This window comes from Cyprinus carpio, chromosome B17 (assembly GCF_018340385.1).
Source record: "Cyprinus carpio isolate SPL01 chromosome B17, ASM1834038v1, whole genome shotgun sequence".
NCBI lineage: Eukaryota > Metazoa > Chordata > Actinopteri > Cypriniformes > Cyprinidae > Cyprinus > Cyprinus carpio.
Window position 1 is genome coordinate 15303579 of NC_056613.1, and position 19334 is coordinate 15322912.

General features: G+C 36.5%; 1 protein-coding gene across 1 annotated transcript in view; it reads right to left on the bottom strand.

Annotated features, from left to right (window-relative positions):
• ush2a (Usher syndrome 2A (autosomal recessive, mild)) overlaps positions 1-19334 on the bottom strand; it is a 205714-nt gene that overhangs the window by 160154 nt on the left and 26226 nt on the right. Inside the window, 7 exon segments of the mRNA XM_042743112.1 lie at positions 1475-1532; positions 1535-1618; positions 6755-7156; positions 10195-10390; positions 12202-12324; positions 14825-15028; positions 18540-18633. Of these exon segments, the coding sequence (XP_042599046.1) occupies positions 1475-1532; positions 1535-1618; positions 6755-7156; positions 10195-10390; positions 12202-12324; positions 14825-15028; positions 18540-18633 (1161 nt within the window).

A 19334-nucleotide genomic window follows, 5' to 3' on the forward strand; every position in this document is an offset into this window, starting at 1 on the left:
GCAAAAACGAAGCCAATTGAGGTATCAAATCCTGTGATCAGTACCAATATTGCTAAGTTCCACATGCTTACATTCGCCATATTTGAAAAACACCAATAGCTTGCAGCTATCAAAGTAAATGACTCCAGATTGCGCCTCGATGTTTATCTGAAACAGGTGTTGCAAATAGAGCTGGAAAGTTTGCAGTCAAGGAATTAAGCAAGTTTGACTAGCAACGGGAAAAAACAGTGAGCAGATATGACCTACACTTCTGTAAAATAAAACTTGCTTTTCCCCGCCAAGGTTAAATGATTAGCCAAGCACCACTTTCTATGTAGCCTATGCCTGTCATTCGCTGTGATGGCTAATCTTCCCTAACCATATTGTGGGTTTTTAACTACCTCTATTAGGTGGTCTGCAGCGAACGACCCAAATATAAGAAAACAAAATAAGATGCATCGTCTTATTGATTCCAGGGCGGACAAATGAGTTTATAATATTTATATAAAGAAATCTTTATTGTGTAGAATCTCCTGATGCAGTTCAAGCTTCCCCTCTAATCAGTTTAAATAGTTCATTTTTCATCCTTACCGGGCGAACGAGTGCAGCTGGATGGATTGCGTATGCAGTGATCTGTCACGACTTGTATGGATTAACAATTTGTGATGTCCGGTAGCCCTGTTGTTGATGCATCGAAAACACGCGCTCATGCTATTTGCATCTCACCAGCCAACAATTAATGTTCTCCCTGCCTACTGTGCATCCCAAAATCATATTTTTTATTGTGAGGGGGGGAAAACGCTTAAAAGGTAAACGATGGTTGATATGGGAAGCGTTGACGATGTCCCCCCACTGTTCCTTTTATTCACCCAGCGTGGCTGGAGCAGTTAAATATCTCCTGCAAGCCTTCAGGAAGGTCATTCAATGAGACTTCAACCAAACTAAGACTTAAATACAAAAATCATCAAAAGAAAATCTGCCGTGTGTAGGAAACGGAAAAAAAAAAAGAGAAGAAAAATCATTTTCCAATCCACTGACTCTCGAGAATGCCAAGTTTTCCATCCCCAACTTAGGCCATATGTTCAAGCTGGGGAGCTGCTTTGGAGTATATCATTAAGACAGCTAACATATGATGTATTTACAACCTAATTGATGTATCCAACAAATCAACTATGCAGAGAGTATTAAAATGCAGCCTCGTTTAGAGGCGGGAGACTTTAATGGCTAATTTGACCTTTGCTGGCTCTGTCTGAACCCGTGGGCCAGTAAGCAGCTAACTGGCTCAAATCGCTATGAAAAGTGATGTGCATGATTTTCTAAATGGGCTTTATTCACTAGTGCTTAGTCTCAGTGACGGGAGGGAGGTCTGGAGTCATTTTCGACGGTGATTTACACTGTTCTTTTTTACTTGAAGATATATCTTGCTGCATGGTAATAAATGAAAACGTCTTTCTCGAACATGACCGAGATAAAGGTGTTGGACCATGGCACTGACCTGCCAACACTTGGATTAAAGCCAAAGAAGAGATCCTGGCACACACACAAACCTCCGAGCACACACACACCTGCCCCACTGCTCCGACCGAGTGACATTCACACACTTCACACTCGCTGAGCCCCTCCTCAGGCAGGAAGAAACCTGCATGATGTGAAAAAACACAGACTCATTACACATATTTTATTGTGAGCTCTCATTTACTTCTTTTCTTGCTTACATCATGAAAAAAAAAAAATGAAAAAAAAAAAAGTAAAATAAATCTTTAAAAAACAACTCCCTTAGCCCTAGAAGACCCAAATATAGAAGAAAAACGAAAAACGGTGAAAAATTTCTTTCACCTTTTAAACGTTGTTGTATGAGGCCTCTAATACAGAAATAAATGTGTTTTTACATTTGCAAAATTTTGTAATATTGAAACATTGGGCTCTTTGGGTAGCAGAATTTCAGTGATTTTACTCACTGTCTGAATAAATGTAGAGAACATCTAAAGGTTCATTTGCATGGTGAAATGCTTCTGTAACCCCATTACAATAGTCTATATATGTATACACACTAATAATCACACAATAATGATAAATTACATAATATTTTTATGAAAAAATAAAGATTTATTATAAAAAAAAAAATGTTTATATTGATTATATTTACAAAACCTGATGAACTGAATGAAAGCTTTAAAATATTCTTCATGACTTGACTTGAAACCTTCTTCTCTTGTTTCACAGTCCATCTCAAAGTCACTGTTTCCATTGTGGACAGCATCAATGAAATCATACACATATGATGAGACGGTCTTTTCTTGGCTGGTGACATTCTGAAATGGAAAAAATCAATGATTATTTTCCAGGCTAAAAGTATCAGTAAAAAAAGTGATCCCAAACATACTTACACATTTTAAAGAATTTACACATTCCACAGAATTCACAAAATACTGTCTGATAGCTTAATGTGCCCTTTACTTATCATGCTAATAGCACCTATAACCCCCACATTCAAAAACATTATCGCCTATCTCTCATGCAGCAAGCAGATATTTGGGCAAACAAGCAAAGGACCAGTTAAATACACTTTATAAATGATAAGATACAGTTAGTTTAAAATATTGATACATGAATACTTTCAAATTACTGAAGAAATAATTTATTCACTTATCCATTAATAATAATAATAACAAAAATAATAATACAAATCTTGATTGAATATCTAAATGGTAACAAAAAAGACATTTAAATCTTGTGAATGATCAACAACAGTATGTTTCTAATAGTATTTTTTATATGGAACAGATGAGAAGCACAATTCATTCATCTAATGTATAAGGTGCACAGGCAAATTTTACTAACCCTTAACACACGTGGCAAAATTCCAACACTGACATAAAAAGCTAAAAATCTAAAATAATCAATGCATTCAACAATACCCTAATATCTAACATGATCTACACATATTAATAATCACAGAAATTTTATATATATATATATATATATATATATATATATATATATATATATATATATATATATATATATATATATATATTACTTACTTACTTGAATGTAGATTTATCCAGTCCAGTAAAACAAGATTATGTGCTTCATGGGAAGTTTGCAGGTTGTGAGTTTATGGCCAGGTAAATTGGCCTATTTTTAAAATCTAGCATCTAATAGCAATGCAAGGTTGAAGAAAAGGACCAATTAGTTGTGAAAATCTTCTTAGAAAAAAAATAATAAAAAAATATGAGCAGCTTTATTATTATCAAGCTAAAACTGATGTTGTAATATTACAAGAGTGGGCCTTACAGGGAAAATAAGGACTTTAGCATAGCTTTAAAAAGAATTATTACAGAAATAACATACTTTTAAGGATTATACTTAAATGTGAACTGAATGTAATGTTTATGAACACTTAATTTCATGTTATTTACATATAAAAGAAAATGTATTTTAGTTTAAATATTTGCAATTAGTTGACAAAAACTTAAAAGTTTTTTGACCAACCTAAATATGACTTACAGTAAGTACATCTTAGTATGTAACTTCAAAATTATTTTTATTGTCTTGAAATATACACTTTTGTGTATGTCATGTATTTGTGATTTCACACTTTTAATGATGAATTTGTAATTGAATACTTTTAAAATATATTAACTATAATTGTAAAATTTTATTTATTTAAAACAATTAAGTGCTATCAATTCCTTTCCTCTATGGGAACACAAAGAGATATATTAAAATGAAAGTCAGTGGGGTCCAATGTTATTTTGAACCCCACTGACTTTCATTGCATGGACAAATTCTTTTCAGCAGTTCCATAGTTCTACAGAAGATAGTCATACCGTTTTGGAACAATATGAGGGTGAAGAAATGATAACAGAAACTTCATGTTTGGGTGAACTGTCCCTATTGTGAGAAAAACACCTGCTCAGATATTCTGTCTATAATCTCCTTTTGGCCTTCACAGAAAAGTCAAGTAGGTATTCATTTTTGAGTGAAATGTTCCTTTAAGATTGTCCTGGTCCACTTTCCGTCTATATCTTCTTAAGAATAAAGTATGGGTTGAATCTCAAGGGCTCCGTCAGGCTTCTGCACGCATCAATCAGACAGGGGGCGCTGAGTTTGAGATGTTTCAATCACAGGCTGCTTCCCCTCCGGTGAAATACGACAGAGTGGCTCCGTGAGGGGAGCCAGGGGAGGGCCTGCAGAAACACAGTCATCAGTCCCCCACCCTCCTCCAAATGGATCTCCCCCCGCTCCCTGTGCTTTCAATTTACTCCTGCCAGTCCCACTCTCCGTACACATGCTTTATGTGCCGGCATGGGCGGCAGAGGCTCTGGTGAGCAGCAGGTACACTTGCATTAATTCATCATGTGTTGAGGGGCACAAGCTAGGGGAGGGCTGGCCGTACATCCTTGTCTGGTTATCGTGCGAGCTTAGCGTCCTCATATCATATGCATAGGCTCATTGGTAGATGTTGGGAAGCATGGTTTCCCTGCAGAAAAAATAGCCTTGACCAGATGCAAGTTTAAAAAATTTGGGGGCATTTTCATACTGGTTTGACTGTTTACCTATCATGGCTAACTTTGAAAAAGAAATGTGCTTAGCTGTGCTGAATATACACTTGTAGTGTACTTCAGATCTTAAAAATATATTTACAAAAAAAATTACTATTAATAATGAAATAAAAGGCCACTTAAGTGTACCTAAGGACAGTACACTTTCATACTTTCACACACTTGAAAAATACACTTTGTAATGTATAAAATTAAAAGTTTTACTGTAAAGTACTTTTTAAAGCATTGTTTTATTCATCTTTGTTTTGCTTTAAAGTACACATATTTTGATGCTGACTAACATTAAACACATAAAATATATTATTACAATTTTAACGGTAGTGTTAGTACAAGATTACATTTAAAGTTAATATATTCTACCTGTACTAAACTGCAACTTAGTTACAAATGCGCATGTCTATTTCTGTTCTATATTTGTGTTGAAATAGGAAGTGTATGTGGGACATAAAGAGTCCTAAAACCCATAAACAAGTTTTAATTTTTTGCTTTTATTTTCCTGAAGTCAACGGGTTTTTGGTTATAATGCCTGAAATAAGGTCTTGGGTTAACAGAAGCTTAAGATGTTTTCACATTTTATTCTACAACATAAAATACTTCAGTAATACCCACAGGAACTACAGAGGTTGTTGGGGCTTTAACTCATACTTTCCAACTTGTCGTTTTTAAATAAAGTTTAAAAGAGCTGTTTGATGCTTAGTGGTAGTTATGTTGAAGTCATGCCACCGTGGTGTAATTCATTTATAGCCTAACTTTAGCTTTCTACTTCTAGTAATTGTACTTAGACATTAAAATTCATAAATGTTGTGTCAATTTGTAAAGATCATCTTGATGAACAAAGCATGTAAGAATCATAAGCGTTTAATGGTCAGTTACTTTCAGCAAAAATCCAAAAGCCAATGGAAAAATCCTATTGACTTTTTGTTGAGGGAACCAGGGTAATGCCAACTACTGCATTGGCCTACAAAAATATTTCACCCCTGCAGCACTTCATTGAAGGGTTTGTCCTGTATTTATGTATCACGTTTTTTTTTTTATGAACGCCATGTCAGAACCAATGGCAAAAGCAGAATAAATAACAAAAGTCATCTGATTATCAAGAAGCCATACAAGCCATTTAAGGTTAACACTAGACAAAAAAAAAAATCTAAAACACATTCAGGTGATACTTTTTAAATACACCAGTTAAACATATCTCTATATAAAATAGTTGTCTATTTATGTTAAAAACAGTACAGTCCAATAAAAAAATGTTTAAGAGTGATTGCAGAGTCTTGTATACCCTAAACAGCACCTACTGTAGTAAACAACTTGATCATAGCTAGATTTTAAATTAATAATAAAAAAAAAAACATTCTTAAAAAACTATTAATTTAATTCATATAGAATATATATAACAACATTTATTCATTCATTAATTTTTAAAATACACTACCCTATACAGTAGAAGACTACACAGACTAATATGCACAGAATTTCAAATTTAAATCATGTGGTCTTTAAACTGGTCTAAACTATTCTAAGTTATTCTTTAGACTATTCCAAGCTATTCTAAGTACTCTAAAGGAGAAGTAGCTTTTTGGAATTGAAAGACTGTGCTTGATGTGCAAATGTGCAAGTTTGGTTTTACAGTAAACACTGAGGGTTAATCTTCATTACGAAGACAAAGGGACCAACTGGTACAGCTGGTCTAGCCACACTGACCCTTGAGCCCCTGGCAGTGCATTTCTAGCACTTACTATGCTGCAAAGAATAAGGGAAGTGCAAACATTTCCACCCCCTGAAGAGCACTTGAGTCATGAGGCCAGCGCTGGCCAAACAGCCAATGAGGGGGTTGATTGAGGGTACATGAGGAATGGCCTGTAGCTATGCTAGCTAAACGCCATCGGCCAAAGTGACTGCCAAACACACTCAATTCCCAGGCATAATCTAGGGAAAAAGGAATAGCAAAACAATGCAGCAGCTTGCAGAGCCAAGAACAAAATGCGAGGGAGTCATTAGTTAAGAAAAAGAAGAGAGTGCTTTGTAATTCAAAAGATGTTTACGCAGATACTTCAAATGCGATGCGCAATGGCTAGAAATCACGGTAAACAACAAAAGCAATGACCTCACTAGCATTGCCAACACAGTATAATGAGCTTAGAAAATACACCATCTACCTTGTAAATACACACATAGTAAGATATACAAATCAGACTGAAAGCACCAACCTGGTTTACAGGTTCCACAGTCTCTGCCGTAGCGCGTGGGCAGGCAGACTCATTGACCACTAACAGGGTCGCACACGGTTGCAGGCACAGTGCCCATGTGGTCACAGTGACATGGTTGACATTCATGCGTGGCGTTGGCAGCACAGGAGGTACCAGAAACGGATCCGTTTGGACTGCAGTTGCAGGGCAGGCAGACTCCACTACAGTTCAGACTGTAGAAGTGAGGGATGCATGTGTCACAGAAGAAGCCTTGTACCCCATCTTTGCACTCGCACTGGCCGGTGAAAGGATTACAGAATTGGTATAGAGAACCCCGTGGGTCGCAGCCACAGGGAATGCAGCCATCGGGATCTGTGCGATTGAGGAATTTGAAGCCATAGTTACAATGGTCACAGGTTAGACCTAAGTATAAAAAGAGGAGACCACTATCAGTTCTATTCTCAACCAGGACCCCAGGAGGTACTGTACGTAAAGGGATGGTTAACCCAAAAATGAAAATGAACTCCCCCCCCATCTGTTTTTATTTCGAAGATATTTATTTCTTATGCTGAACATAAAAGAAGATATTCTGAAGAATGCTGGTAAACAAACAGCTTTTGGTCCCCATTGACTTCCACAGTATTTATTTCTCTACTATGGAAGTCAATAGGGACCAACAACTGTTTGGTTCTTCAAAATTCTTCAAAATATCTTCTTGTGTGTCCAACACACTGTAAGATAGAAACTTATACAGGCTTGGAATGACAGAAGGTGAGTAAATGATGACATACTTTTTGGGTGAACTATTCCTTTATATATAATTCCAAACAAACTTCCATAACATTCCATTTCTGAAAAGAAAACATGATGTGAAAATGTGCAAGTCAATTTATGTGGACCCTAGTAACAGGAAAGTATGGGCATATGTGTTTTCTTTTTGCAGACTGCAGCATTTCATTTATCTTTGTTCAACTAAAGTTTTTCAAATTCTCCTTACCATCCACAAACCACAAACCTCAACATCTGAAACGATTTGGTCTTGGCCTTTACATAATAACCTACATTTCACTGTAGTACATAGTAAACATAAATAAATCAGTGAAATATTACAGAAGGAATAAAAAACGAAATTGGTAATGCCATCATTAAGTGAGCCCCTTTCCCAATGATGAATGACTCACCTCGGGCATAACACTTAATTTCTCTAAAAGGAAAATAAATAAATTAAGAGACCCAAGAAAGGCAATGGAAGGGAAAAAAAGTAAAAATAACCATGAGGCTAAAAAAGAATTACAGCTCATTTGGAGACCCTAAAAAGTGGCCTACGTGGAATCAAATCATATCAAGTTTTTTAAAATGTGTGCGGTGCTTATTTGAATACGCCATACATATTCCTGACAGGTAATCTATTCTTAATGTTGCTGAGCAGAGCCTACAGGGCAAACCATTTACAGCCATAAGTACTGAGAACTCCACTCTCCTCCACTGCTGTGTATTCTGCTACACGGCTCCACTTTAATGAATTTAGATATTAATATATTTGCTCCCTACCCACAGTTAAACCTCATTACAACATTATGTTAAATGCACAATGTGACACAGATGAATACCCCAATAATATCACGCCAAAGGTGCCGCAATTTGTCATTGTGTGCATGGCTTGTGGATGTTGGAAAATTTGTGCAACTCTCAAAACGTTACGGTAACTGCGCGCCATCCAACTGTGAATATAATAAGAAATTAATTATTAAATCTAACAACAAAGTGCAGGTAAAAATATGCAAGTAAATCTTTAAGCTTAAGATATTATTTTTGTTAAACTGAAGCATATTTGGTTTTAACCAGTATGATTTTATATATGTGCATTTGACTGCCCACTGGTGCACCCATGGAGTGGGACGTGTACCAGCGTAGCCCACATTTTATCAGTAATGCTTTTCTGCATAATATTCTCATACATCAACATTTCAAAGCACATTGTGTATGCAGAATACTTTGGACGCTTGATAAATTTTGTCCTTATGAAGCTGCGGCTGGCCTCAAACGCGCTGGAGGTAATAAATTGCCTTAATCAAATCTAATTTCTGAAAAATACCTGTGGGAACTACAAACAAAGAAGCAGGTCTTGTAAGAAGCGTGAAAAATAAGGAAGACAGGGGCAGTTTATTATAATCAACTTGGCATTGAATTACAAAATTAAAATGAGGTGGCCCTTGATATCCTGGCTTAGCAATACACATGATCTTCTAAGTAACTCTCTTTTGCATTTCATAAGAAAACAGTTCAAAGGTACAAAGAAGAAGAAAAAATGGAACAGATTTATCGCAAAGGACCTGGAATGCCTGGAAAAGCTGTAAGAAAAATCCTTTTGGCTGCTGCTCACAATGAATATGTGAAAAAAAAGAAAGAAAAAAAAAACCCCCACAGAAAAACAGGGCTTTGCCAAAAAAAAGAGCCTGATGGTAAACAATTTAATCATGCCATTTACATATGCAGCAGTGCAGAGTGATCACTGTACAGTATGCTTCATACGTTTTCAATTCAGAAATTAAAAAGTGCAAACAAGTAGAAAATTAATCATTTCTTTTATATATATATATATAAATATATATATATATATATATATATATATATATATATATATATACATATATATATATATAATATAAACAATCCATGTCAAAATAATTTGGAAATATATTTCATTTGAAACTTACAGGAAGACAACATGGAATATTTCATTTATTTATTTTTTTAACAAGTTTATCCTACCTCAGGACCATTTCAAATGAATTAGATTGAGAAACAATAGTAAGAAACTTTAAGGAATAGTTCACCCCAAAAATGAAAATTCTGCAATAATTTACTCACCCTCATGTTGTTTCAAATCTGTATGAGTTTCTTTTTTATGCTGAACATAAAAGAAGATATAATGAAGAATGCTGGTAGTCCCCACTGACTTCCATAGTATTTTTTTCCCTACTATGGAAATCAATGGGGACCAACAGCTGTTTGGTTCTTCAAAATTCTTCTTTTGTGTTCAACATATGAACAACTCACTCTTTCAGGAACGACATGAGGGTGAGTACATGATGACAACATTTTCATTTTGGGGTGAACTATTACTTTAAAAGAAGTTAAAAGCAAGGTTCCTTTACATTGTTATAAATTTTAAGATAAAATCCTAATGTTGATCAAAATGAACATCACGGCTGTTACATCAAATATTTATTTAATATTTTATTTACATAGAGACAGTACAAAATTTAGGATTCCAGCCATACTCATTTATCTGTTTATGTATTTATTTTTTGCCCTGTACAGCTATAAGTTGTGGGAATTAACAGAGAGAAACAGAGAAAGGTTGAGAGACAGAAACAAGAAGTTAGAAAGAGAGGAAGAGAAGGATGGGAGAAGAGAGCGAAAGAGCGATGGAGGGCGCAATGCTGCTTGATACGTACCGATTACGTTTGCCTTGCACTGGCATTGACCTGAGTCCTGGTGACAGGTAATATCTGGCTGCACGGTCCCGGCGGTATTGCAGTTACAGGCGCGGCAGCCGTCAGCCAGCACTGACTGCAGCTTGTAGAATCCGTGTTGGCACTGATTGCACTGTCTGCCAGACACATGTCGCTTGCACTTACACTGCCCCCCGATCTGCGGAGGAAGGAAAGCATCACGTGACCGTGCTCCAATTAGTCAAGTTGAGCAGGCCATTGTGAGCGTGTGTGAGTCATGGATGGGAAGCTCTGCTCTGTCTCTACCCCCCACCCCGATGATCCCCACTGGGCTGCTTTTTATCTCCATTACAGAGAACGGAGTGGTTTGGGATAGGAGGGAAGAGGTCACAACACCTGAGCTCAAAAGCTGCCATTGTGCAGAGGGTCATGTGGCTTAACAAAATGGGTCTCTTCCTTGGGATGGATTGAAAGTACCAGCTGTTGTTTAGATGAAAAGGGGGAATATTTAATACTACTGTGATCCTTGTGTTAAAGTTATATATGTCAGAACTTTAGGAAAAGAGACTAGATGGCTCAAATCACTTGAAACTTAAAGGGAGAGTCCACCCAAAAATGAATGTTTTGTCATCGTTTACTTAAACTCAATTCAAAACAAAAATTAACTAATAGAACAAAAAAATCCAGAATAGAAAATGACAGAATTCATTTTTAGGTGAACTATCCCTTTAAGTGCTGATACAAAAGTAAACAAACAAACAAACAAACAAACAAAAAAACTAATGCTTTTGAAAAGTTGACTTTTGGAAAAATCCTGCAGTGTGACATAATATACTACTAATGTAATGTAATAGCTGAAGTAGTAGTAGATTAGTACATTAGTAGTAATAATTTATTAATATAATATAATATAATTTAATATAGTAGTAGAATATTATAATATAATATAATAATATTAAAATAGGACAAAACATAACATAACATAACATAACATAACTAAACATGGAGGCTAGATATTTGTGGTTTTCTTTATCTATTACACAATAGAGTTAATATAATATTTACTGAAATAAATTTCTTTATCTATTACACAATAGAGTTAATATAATATTTACTGAAATAAACAAAAAAATAAATAAATCTGAATTACTTATTGGAAAAGGAAAAATATATATGCATCATAAAAATACTCTTAAATCTTGAATCATCAATAATGCTAATAAAATAAAAGAAGACATAAGCTACATAAATTCCTATCATGAGCTAAGAATACTCAATCCTACCCAGCACCAAACAGAAATAGCCCAACTAACAGTGTAAAGTCATTACCATATGTGAGGAAATAATCATTCTGATCATTTAAATAAGGTAACAATCTAACATGGGGCTGACCCAGCCATTGATTCTGAATTTGTCATCCAGTATATCTATCGACATGAATCTGTTCCTCCAAAATGGCTTTCATGATGCTAAGATAAAGGAAAAGGTGGGGGAGAATTCTCCTGAGAGAGGCTCTCATGACGACACTTTTGCATACTCCCTACTGATCAAACCACTGATAAATGCTGTTGTGAATACTAAAGTCCTCAGCCAATACATCAATGCAACCCTCTCGAGAGGGACTGGGCAATATCGTTATCTGAATCTACAATTCTCAGGTCCGTCACAAAGCAGGGGATCAAAGCCTCAGATGTCTTCCTTTGCATATGCAGAGCTACTGTTGCACCTTGAAATTCGGAAATGTATCTAAAGTCTAATTAATATCAGATATCAGATAGAGACTAGAAGCAAAAAAAAAAAAAAAAAATCTGCATAATCTGTTAAAATGAGCTTTATGTAATCTGTTGTATAAATTATTGTTAAATTAATCAAAATATGTAATATACACAAATGCAAAGAGCAGGAGATAAAGGTGGTAAATGGTGGGGGTTCATTATCTGCTTTGCTTTCTATGGGTTTTTATTTATGGGAAATGCATACCCATGTATTTGTGTGCATGTTTACACTTACCGGCTCACACTCTGAACTGCCATTGACGGTCCCAGCGCTGTGGCACTCACATGCTTTGCACACGTCCTTGGCCCACAGGAGTGCACCAACATCCCTGTAGAACAGACTCCGACACCGTTCACAGTTTGGTTAAAACCCAAAGAGAGTGAGCCTGCGAGTGCTTGTAGAAGGAAACGGGTGGGGGGAGAGGGGAAATTGATGTCAACCTATTAAAATTCAATCATATCATAGGACTATGATTTCAAATTAAAAAACTGCAGTCTTGGGAGAGGTCCTGCAAGAGATGTGTAATTTTCTAAGGTGTCCATTTTAATGTCCTCTTTCATCCCTACCTGCCACTGTGCCTGATGCCCAGCATATGAAACAATGAACCTGTTAGCATGGCCTGATTTACTTCATTAAATGTCCATCTGTTTTCACTCTGATGCATTATTTCGATTTTTCTGCTCTCCTTTTTGATGCTTTCATTATATCTCAACTATTTTTCCAGCTGTTGTAATGAAAAATATCTGGGTTTCTGTTATGTACAGCATATTGGAACAATATAAAATGATTTTATAAAACATATGACAGAAATAGGTCTTAGAGGTTGACAAATATGGGTTTTTCAATTGAATGGCATATCTAGAGAGCAGGATGACTGATAGACAATATAATTTAGATAACATTTTTACCAAATTTATTTATTTATTTATTTTTTTATATTGAATAATTTGGCATATTTGAGTCCACTAGGGAGAATTACTCTCTACTCGACTAAGGATTTTCATAGTTGAATCAGAATTTTGAATCTTGCCGATAGTTGACTGTTAGTCGAATCATATGTTTGAGGGCAAGGGGCAAAATACATTACCAAGAGTCAAGTCAGACATTCGACAGTCATAATTACTGACATTAACACACAGGGAAAATGTGTTACGGATGCCTCGCAGATACAAATGGGATAAATAATGTTTTATGTTTTGATTAAAAGATAGTTAACATTAAACGTCAGCAAAACCCTAAGAATTCACAAGATTTTTTTTTTTAAATAGTGCTCTCATTATAATGTTATGCATTTGAAAGTAGTTATTAATGTTCTGCACTTCTGGACACCCTGAAGCATATGATAGCATATTTTTAAACAATGGGATTTAACTGTGCCTTTCAACCCTCACAATACTCAAAAATTTTGGTTTTAATTTCCCATTCGTTTTGTCATGTCATAAACAGTAGACACTCAAGTACTATAGAAACATATTAGCTGAGCTCCCACACATTTTTTTTTTAGATAATTATGGGCCATTATTCAAAGCATAAACCATAAGATATGCCCACCCTGTCATGGGCAAATATATTACTGTTAAATATGTTTTCATTGCAAGATTAAGATGCAAATTATATTTTCTGAAAGGTATGATGCCCCTTTCCAAAACAGGGTTATTTGTTTGCTTTCAAATTATAAATAATTAAAAGATTTTATGTAAACCGTGTGTTTTTAAAGAAACTCATACAATTCACACATGTATTTTTTCTTATTTGAAGAAAACTGTGATATTTGGATGCAGTTTGTTTGCATGGAATTGGCCCCACACCTAGCCATTGGACACACTGGAATATATAGATATGATTGAATTATTATTTAAAATATAATATTAAAATATCAAGATGACAGGGTGGACCACCACATGACGGGGTGGACACATAAAGCAGAACACACAAAGCATGACAAAATATGACAATGAAACATTTATTCAACTTCGAAAATAATAATAATAAATAATATAATTACAACCTCAATCATATTGATATACCCCCCTCCCCCCACCCCAAATCATTTTAGTTTTTAGCAATATTAGCTACAAATGAATGCTATGTCCACCCTGTCATATTTTTGTCCACTCTATCGAGTCTAAGTGGCCGACAGGTGGACAATTTGGAACAACAACATGTTGGACATTTTGAGCTTCAATAAGCATATTATCTTACAACAAACTGTGACTAGCTGAATATTTAGTCTGGTTGTTGAAGAGAATTTGGTATATTTAAACTTAAATATTTTTAAAAAACACTACTCGCATAACTTATGCCAAAATTTATGACAACATAATCTACATCAAAACAATTTAAAAAACAAATAAAAAAATTATCAGACCAGTGTTAATTTCGTTAACGAAGACAACGACGAAAAATATTCGTTAACGAAGATGAGACGTTGACGAGCTAAAAATAATATCTGATGACGAAATTATGACAAAATTTATGCCTAGACGAGACTGGACTATAATGTTATTTGAGGACTACCGGACATTCAAAATGCATCCTATAGGCTATTGTCCTTCAAAATGTGCGTCCCTGTCATTGGATTGCGATCGGATAAGGGGCGTTTGCATATCTAGTCAGTATAGCAGCTGCAGTAGATGGATAGGCTAATAAAACGCGAACTAGTGATCTGAAACAATGGCGTCAGCACCCGAAGCGGTAGGGATAAGGTAACCAGACGTCCCGTTTTTCCCGGGAGTCACAATTCGTTGTCAATTAACTTAATGTTAGTGAAGGAGGGATAGGTGGAATTGTGCTGATAGAAGTGTTCTCTCTCACAAATTAAAGCAGACAATTCCAAAAATGTGAAAAAACATTAAATGCTGTTACCTGTGGTATTATGTGTACAGTTATTACACACCCCTCCACCTCCTCTGAAGTGTTCTCCAGGGTGAGGATCCAGACTGGCATTGTAGTGGCAGGAAGAGGCGTGGCCGTAACACTGGCTTGGGCAGCAGTTGTACGTCTGTACCTGATCTCCAGCTCTGAATGGTTTGTCATTGAAGAGAGGAGAGCAGCGTTCACACTGTTGGAGAGAGTGAGAGATCAGAGCACATCTACATACATCATCTACACATACATTTATCAGCAATATCCAGATGCAACCTCAAGGTTCAATGATAAAGTCCCCACAGTCACAAATAACACAATATTTCCATATGTACAAGACAGAGCAAAATCAGCTCATTTATTATAAGTGACTTTCAACAACTGAACTATTTTAATAGGACACTTTCATTGAACGAACATCTCATAATCAAAAGAAAGAGGCAAGAGGATAAAAAATATTTTTTTGAGCCTTTACTGGCAAAGTATTTGATTTTTGTGAACAGTCATTACAAATTACTGAGAACATGGGAGGCATCAAATAAAATGATTAAAAATGTATTATGAAAAGCAAAGGATTCCCCAGCGACTGCCCAGGCTCGCTGTGTCAGACTGCTGTTTGGGCAGCCGTAGTGGGCCGTGAGCCTGGAGGGAATTGCAAATTCAGCAGGCTGGATGCTGGAAGAGCCAGACAGAGACCACCCACCGCTACAGCCCTCTATGCCAATCAGGGGTCTGACAACATGCTACAGGGATTTGAATTTTTACACATTGCAGAATGTAGTTTCAGAGGGAGCAACTATAATTGCAACAGCTTTGCAATACTAAAGCATAAATTACCCTAAAAAAAGGTAGATGTTAAAAAATAAAGAACCAGTTCCAAACAATGTATGTGTTCATCTACAGTTGACCAATATGGAAAATGCAAATACGTAGACTAATTTAAAAGCATAAAACTAAAAGTGCAGGACAGAGATCAGCACATGCAGGTATTGTGTGTTTTGTATTCGTCTCCGGTGCGTGAGGTGGAGAGGAGCTGGGCTCCAGTGGGGAAAGAGCCTTCATCCCGTGTGAAAGGCCTCTGTGAATGCCATGGCTAATTTCACGCTCCCTCAGGAAAGGTCTGCGCGTGGCTGCACCAGTAGAGAGCCTACAGTTAACCTTTAGCCTACTTGAAAACACAAGGTTTTTAGCAATGCATTGCCATCATTTATAGTCACTCTAGAAAAGACTGATGGGATCGCACTGAGGCTGGTTACACAACTTTAAATCAGTAATTATAGCGGAAGGAACACTAATATTTCATAATGCTGATATGATTATGATCTGTCTGATATTTAGAGCAACTGAGTTTAATTTTGCTGAGAATATTCCCTCCCACAATTGGTTAACTAAATTAGAAGCTATAAAACAAAACCACAAAAATATTATTAATCATTTTTATTTTTGGGTTAACTATCCCTTTAACCATCCAAGTTATTCACTAAAATGAATGCTACATATGAACAGTGAACTTTTTAGAAGAGAATCTTAGCAATGAATCTGTTAGTATCGTCATAACTTTTACCCAGCTAGTACACCCCTCAATGGTCTAGAAGACACACTCTTACACAGAGACAGAAGATGAAGATTTGTTAATAGACATTGTCTGAATGGCTTCTGAAAGTGACGTGACATACAGCCAAGTATGGTGACCCATACTCAGAATTCGTGCTCTGCATTTAACCCATCCATAGTGCACACACAGAGCAGTGAACACACACACACACCGTGAACACACACCCGGAGCAGTGGGCAGCCATTTATGATGCGGCACCCGGGGAGCAGTTGGGGGTTCGGTGCCTGTCTCAAGGGCACCTCAGTCGTGCTATTGCTGGCCCGAGACTCGAACCCACAACCTTAGGGTTAAGAGTCAAACTCTCTAAACATTAGGCCACTACTTCCCCTGAGGGCTTAATGCTGTGGAATGTGGCTGAAGCATCAACAAGGACACATTGAAATGTTCTCTGTGGTACATGAATGACGCAAATGTCCCATGTCACATACATGTGACCTCCAACACTGCTGTTCCCACTCAGTGACAATCAGTTCACTCCATGTGCACTGAAAACGAGAATTGACACACCTTCACTGGCTCTGGCTGGAATATTACGAGGACACAAACATTAGTAGGGCCAGCCTAGATCTGTGTCTCAGAGCTAGTAAGCAAACACAGCAGACAGCTCCGGGGCAGGCGGCAGTCCCTCCTCAAAGCCAGGTGTTTGGGTCTAGGGGCGTTTAGGGCAGTGAGACAGCTCATATTTATCATATTTACACACACACACTTTTCAGCATCTACGTGTTAGATGTGGCCCTTGTTTGTTTCAGTGAAAACAACAACAGTAGCAGCAGTAGAGAGAGTGTGTCGTGTCTGGTCCTGAATAATGCATGACATCTAGTGAATAATTTAAATCACCAAACATCAGGTTTAAAAGTTTAATCCTGGGACTTGCTCCCAATGTTCAGAATTATATGCAGCGATCTGGACAGTGCAGATTCTCAATAGGATGAACAGCAAAGAGAGGATCGGATCAGAGAGGATCGAAGAAGATGGAGAATAGTGAAAAGACTATTGCCATTTATTTTGCCAACAGCAGTTCTTCAAATACAGGAAGTTTAAAACCAACTACATTTTCAGTAGCGTGACAGTTACTGTTGTCAAACAATGTGGCTTGTTTTGCCAACAACAGGCTGTCTAACGTAATCAAATGTTATATATTTGCTTTTAATGTCATATTGTATTGCACACACAGCTTTGCTGAAGCTATAAATCAAATGCTCTTTCCTAAATGGTCTTTCTTCTCAAATGTAGTGTCAAATGGTTTAATTTGTTCAAGTAATTCAGTTCATTATAAATGGTCCCATCTACTGAATTAGCTTGTCCTAAATGTTCCTCTTTATCATATGTAGCAATGTCTCATTTTAGTGAATCGGTTTGCCTAAAAAGGCCCTTTCTCTAGAAATCTGATTCATTCTAGTGAACTGATTCATTCAATTGAATTGGTTCACCTACAGTAAATATGGTGAGAAGGTTTGATTCATTATAGTGAATCAGTTTGGACTCAATGAACCTTTCTCTTATATTTAGCACCAGAAAATCATTGAATCAGTTTCTCTCTCTCATATGTATCTTTGAACAGTTTATTCGAATGGTTCATGTCAATGTATATACAGTATATACATTTAAAAAAGCTCTTTGTGGCACTTTAGTTCTTATTTTTTTTCTCTTTTAAATTCTGAGTGGCTTGGCAAACTACAGTTTTAAAGTCGCTTTCCAACATTGGCATTCTTGAAAAGTGTGAGTACTGGAGCCTTATGTCATCAGAGCTTTCCCTGAGATATAATTACCTTTGCTGGACTCATCATCAAGACACCCAGGGGCTGATGGGACAGGACGATTAGAGCCCTGCTGCCCACAAAACCACTTCCTTCTCTTCTTCCCCTTTCTTTTTTCCACTACTTCTAGCTCTTTTCATCAGGAAACTGGAGATGTGCGTGAATGATCTTTCTGTCTCTTGTTTTCCTCTTCCTCCTCCTCCTCTCTCACTGCTTTTTTTTCTCTGTCATTCCATTAAGGCCTATTTTTGAGTGTGCTGTTCATTAAAGAGGACTCTTGCACGTCATTAAAGGGAAGTGGTTAATTAAAAGGGGGCCTCCCCTGCGGCACTCACATTAGCTCCATGTGTGTGGCTCTCTGGGAGGCAGGCGCAGCGGTACGGACTCATACTAGTGTCACAGCTGTCTGCATGGCCATGGCACTCACACCTAAGGGGACAAAGACACACAATTAGAAGCCACATCCTTCTGGAGAACTTTCATCGTTGTTCTTCTCATACATCTAATGGAACTGGTTCCCAAGATAAAACCGGAATCTGGATTTACATAAATACAGGAAACAGAGATAGGGTGAGATTGAAGAATTATCTCAAAGGACAGGATGTGATAATGCAGATGTTGATATGATTAGAGTCATTTTTCACTGGGATGTATGAAATAATTTTACTTCCATAATGCGACATATTTCTACATAAAATGGGATATTTTCATTAATATTAACAGATTAAATGCAAAATTATTACTTTTTTATCATATTATATTATATTGGAATATATTATTATGTTGGAATAACATGCAATAGCCATTTTATGCCATATTAAAAAAAAAAAAAAAAAACCTTTGCTGGATTTTTATGTTGACATGAAATTAGTCTGATGTCAAATCAGTTGCATTATTTTAAAATATATATATTATCAATACAATTTCTATAGTTAATTTAAACCTAAATGTATCATTTTCTGTTCCATTTTAAGGCCACTTGGAAATACATAGCAGTTTTCAACAAATCAACAGGGTTAGCAACATCAACGGCACCTGACAAAATCTTCCTCTTCCCTTTTCACATTCCCTAGATCTCTCTATCAGTCTTTCATTCCTTCATTCTCTCTGTGCATGGCTAATAGGACGTT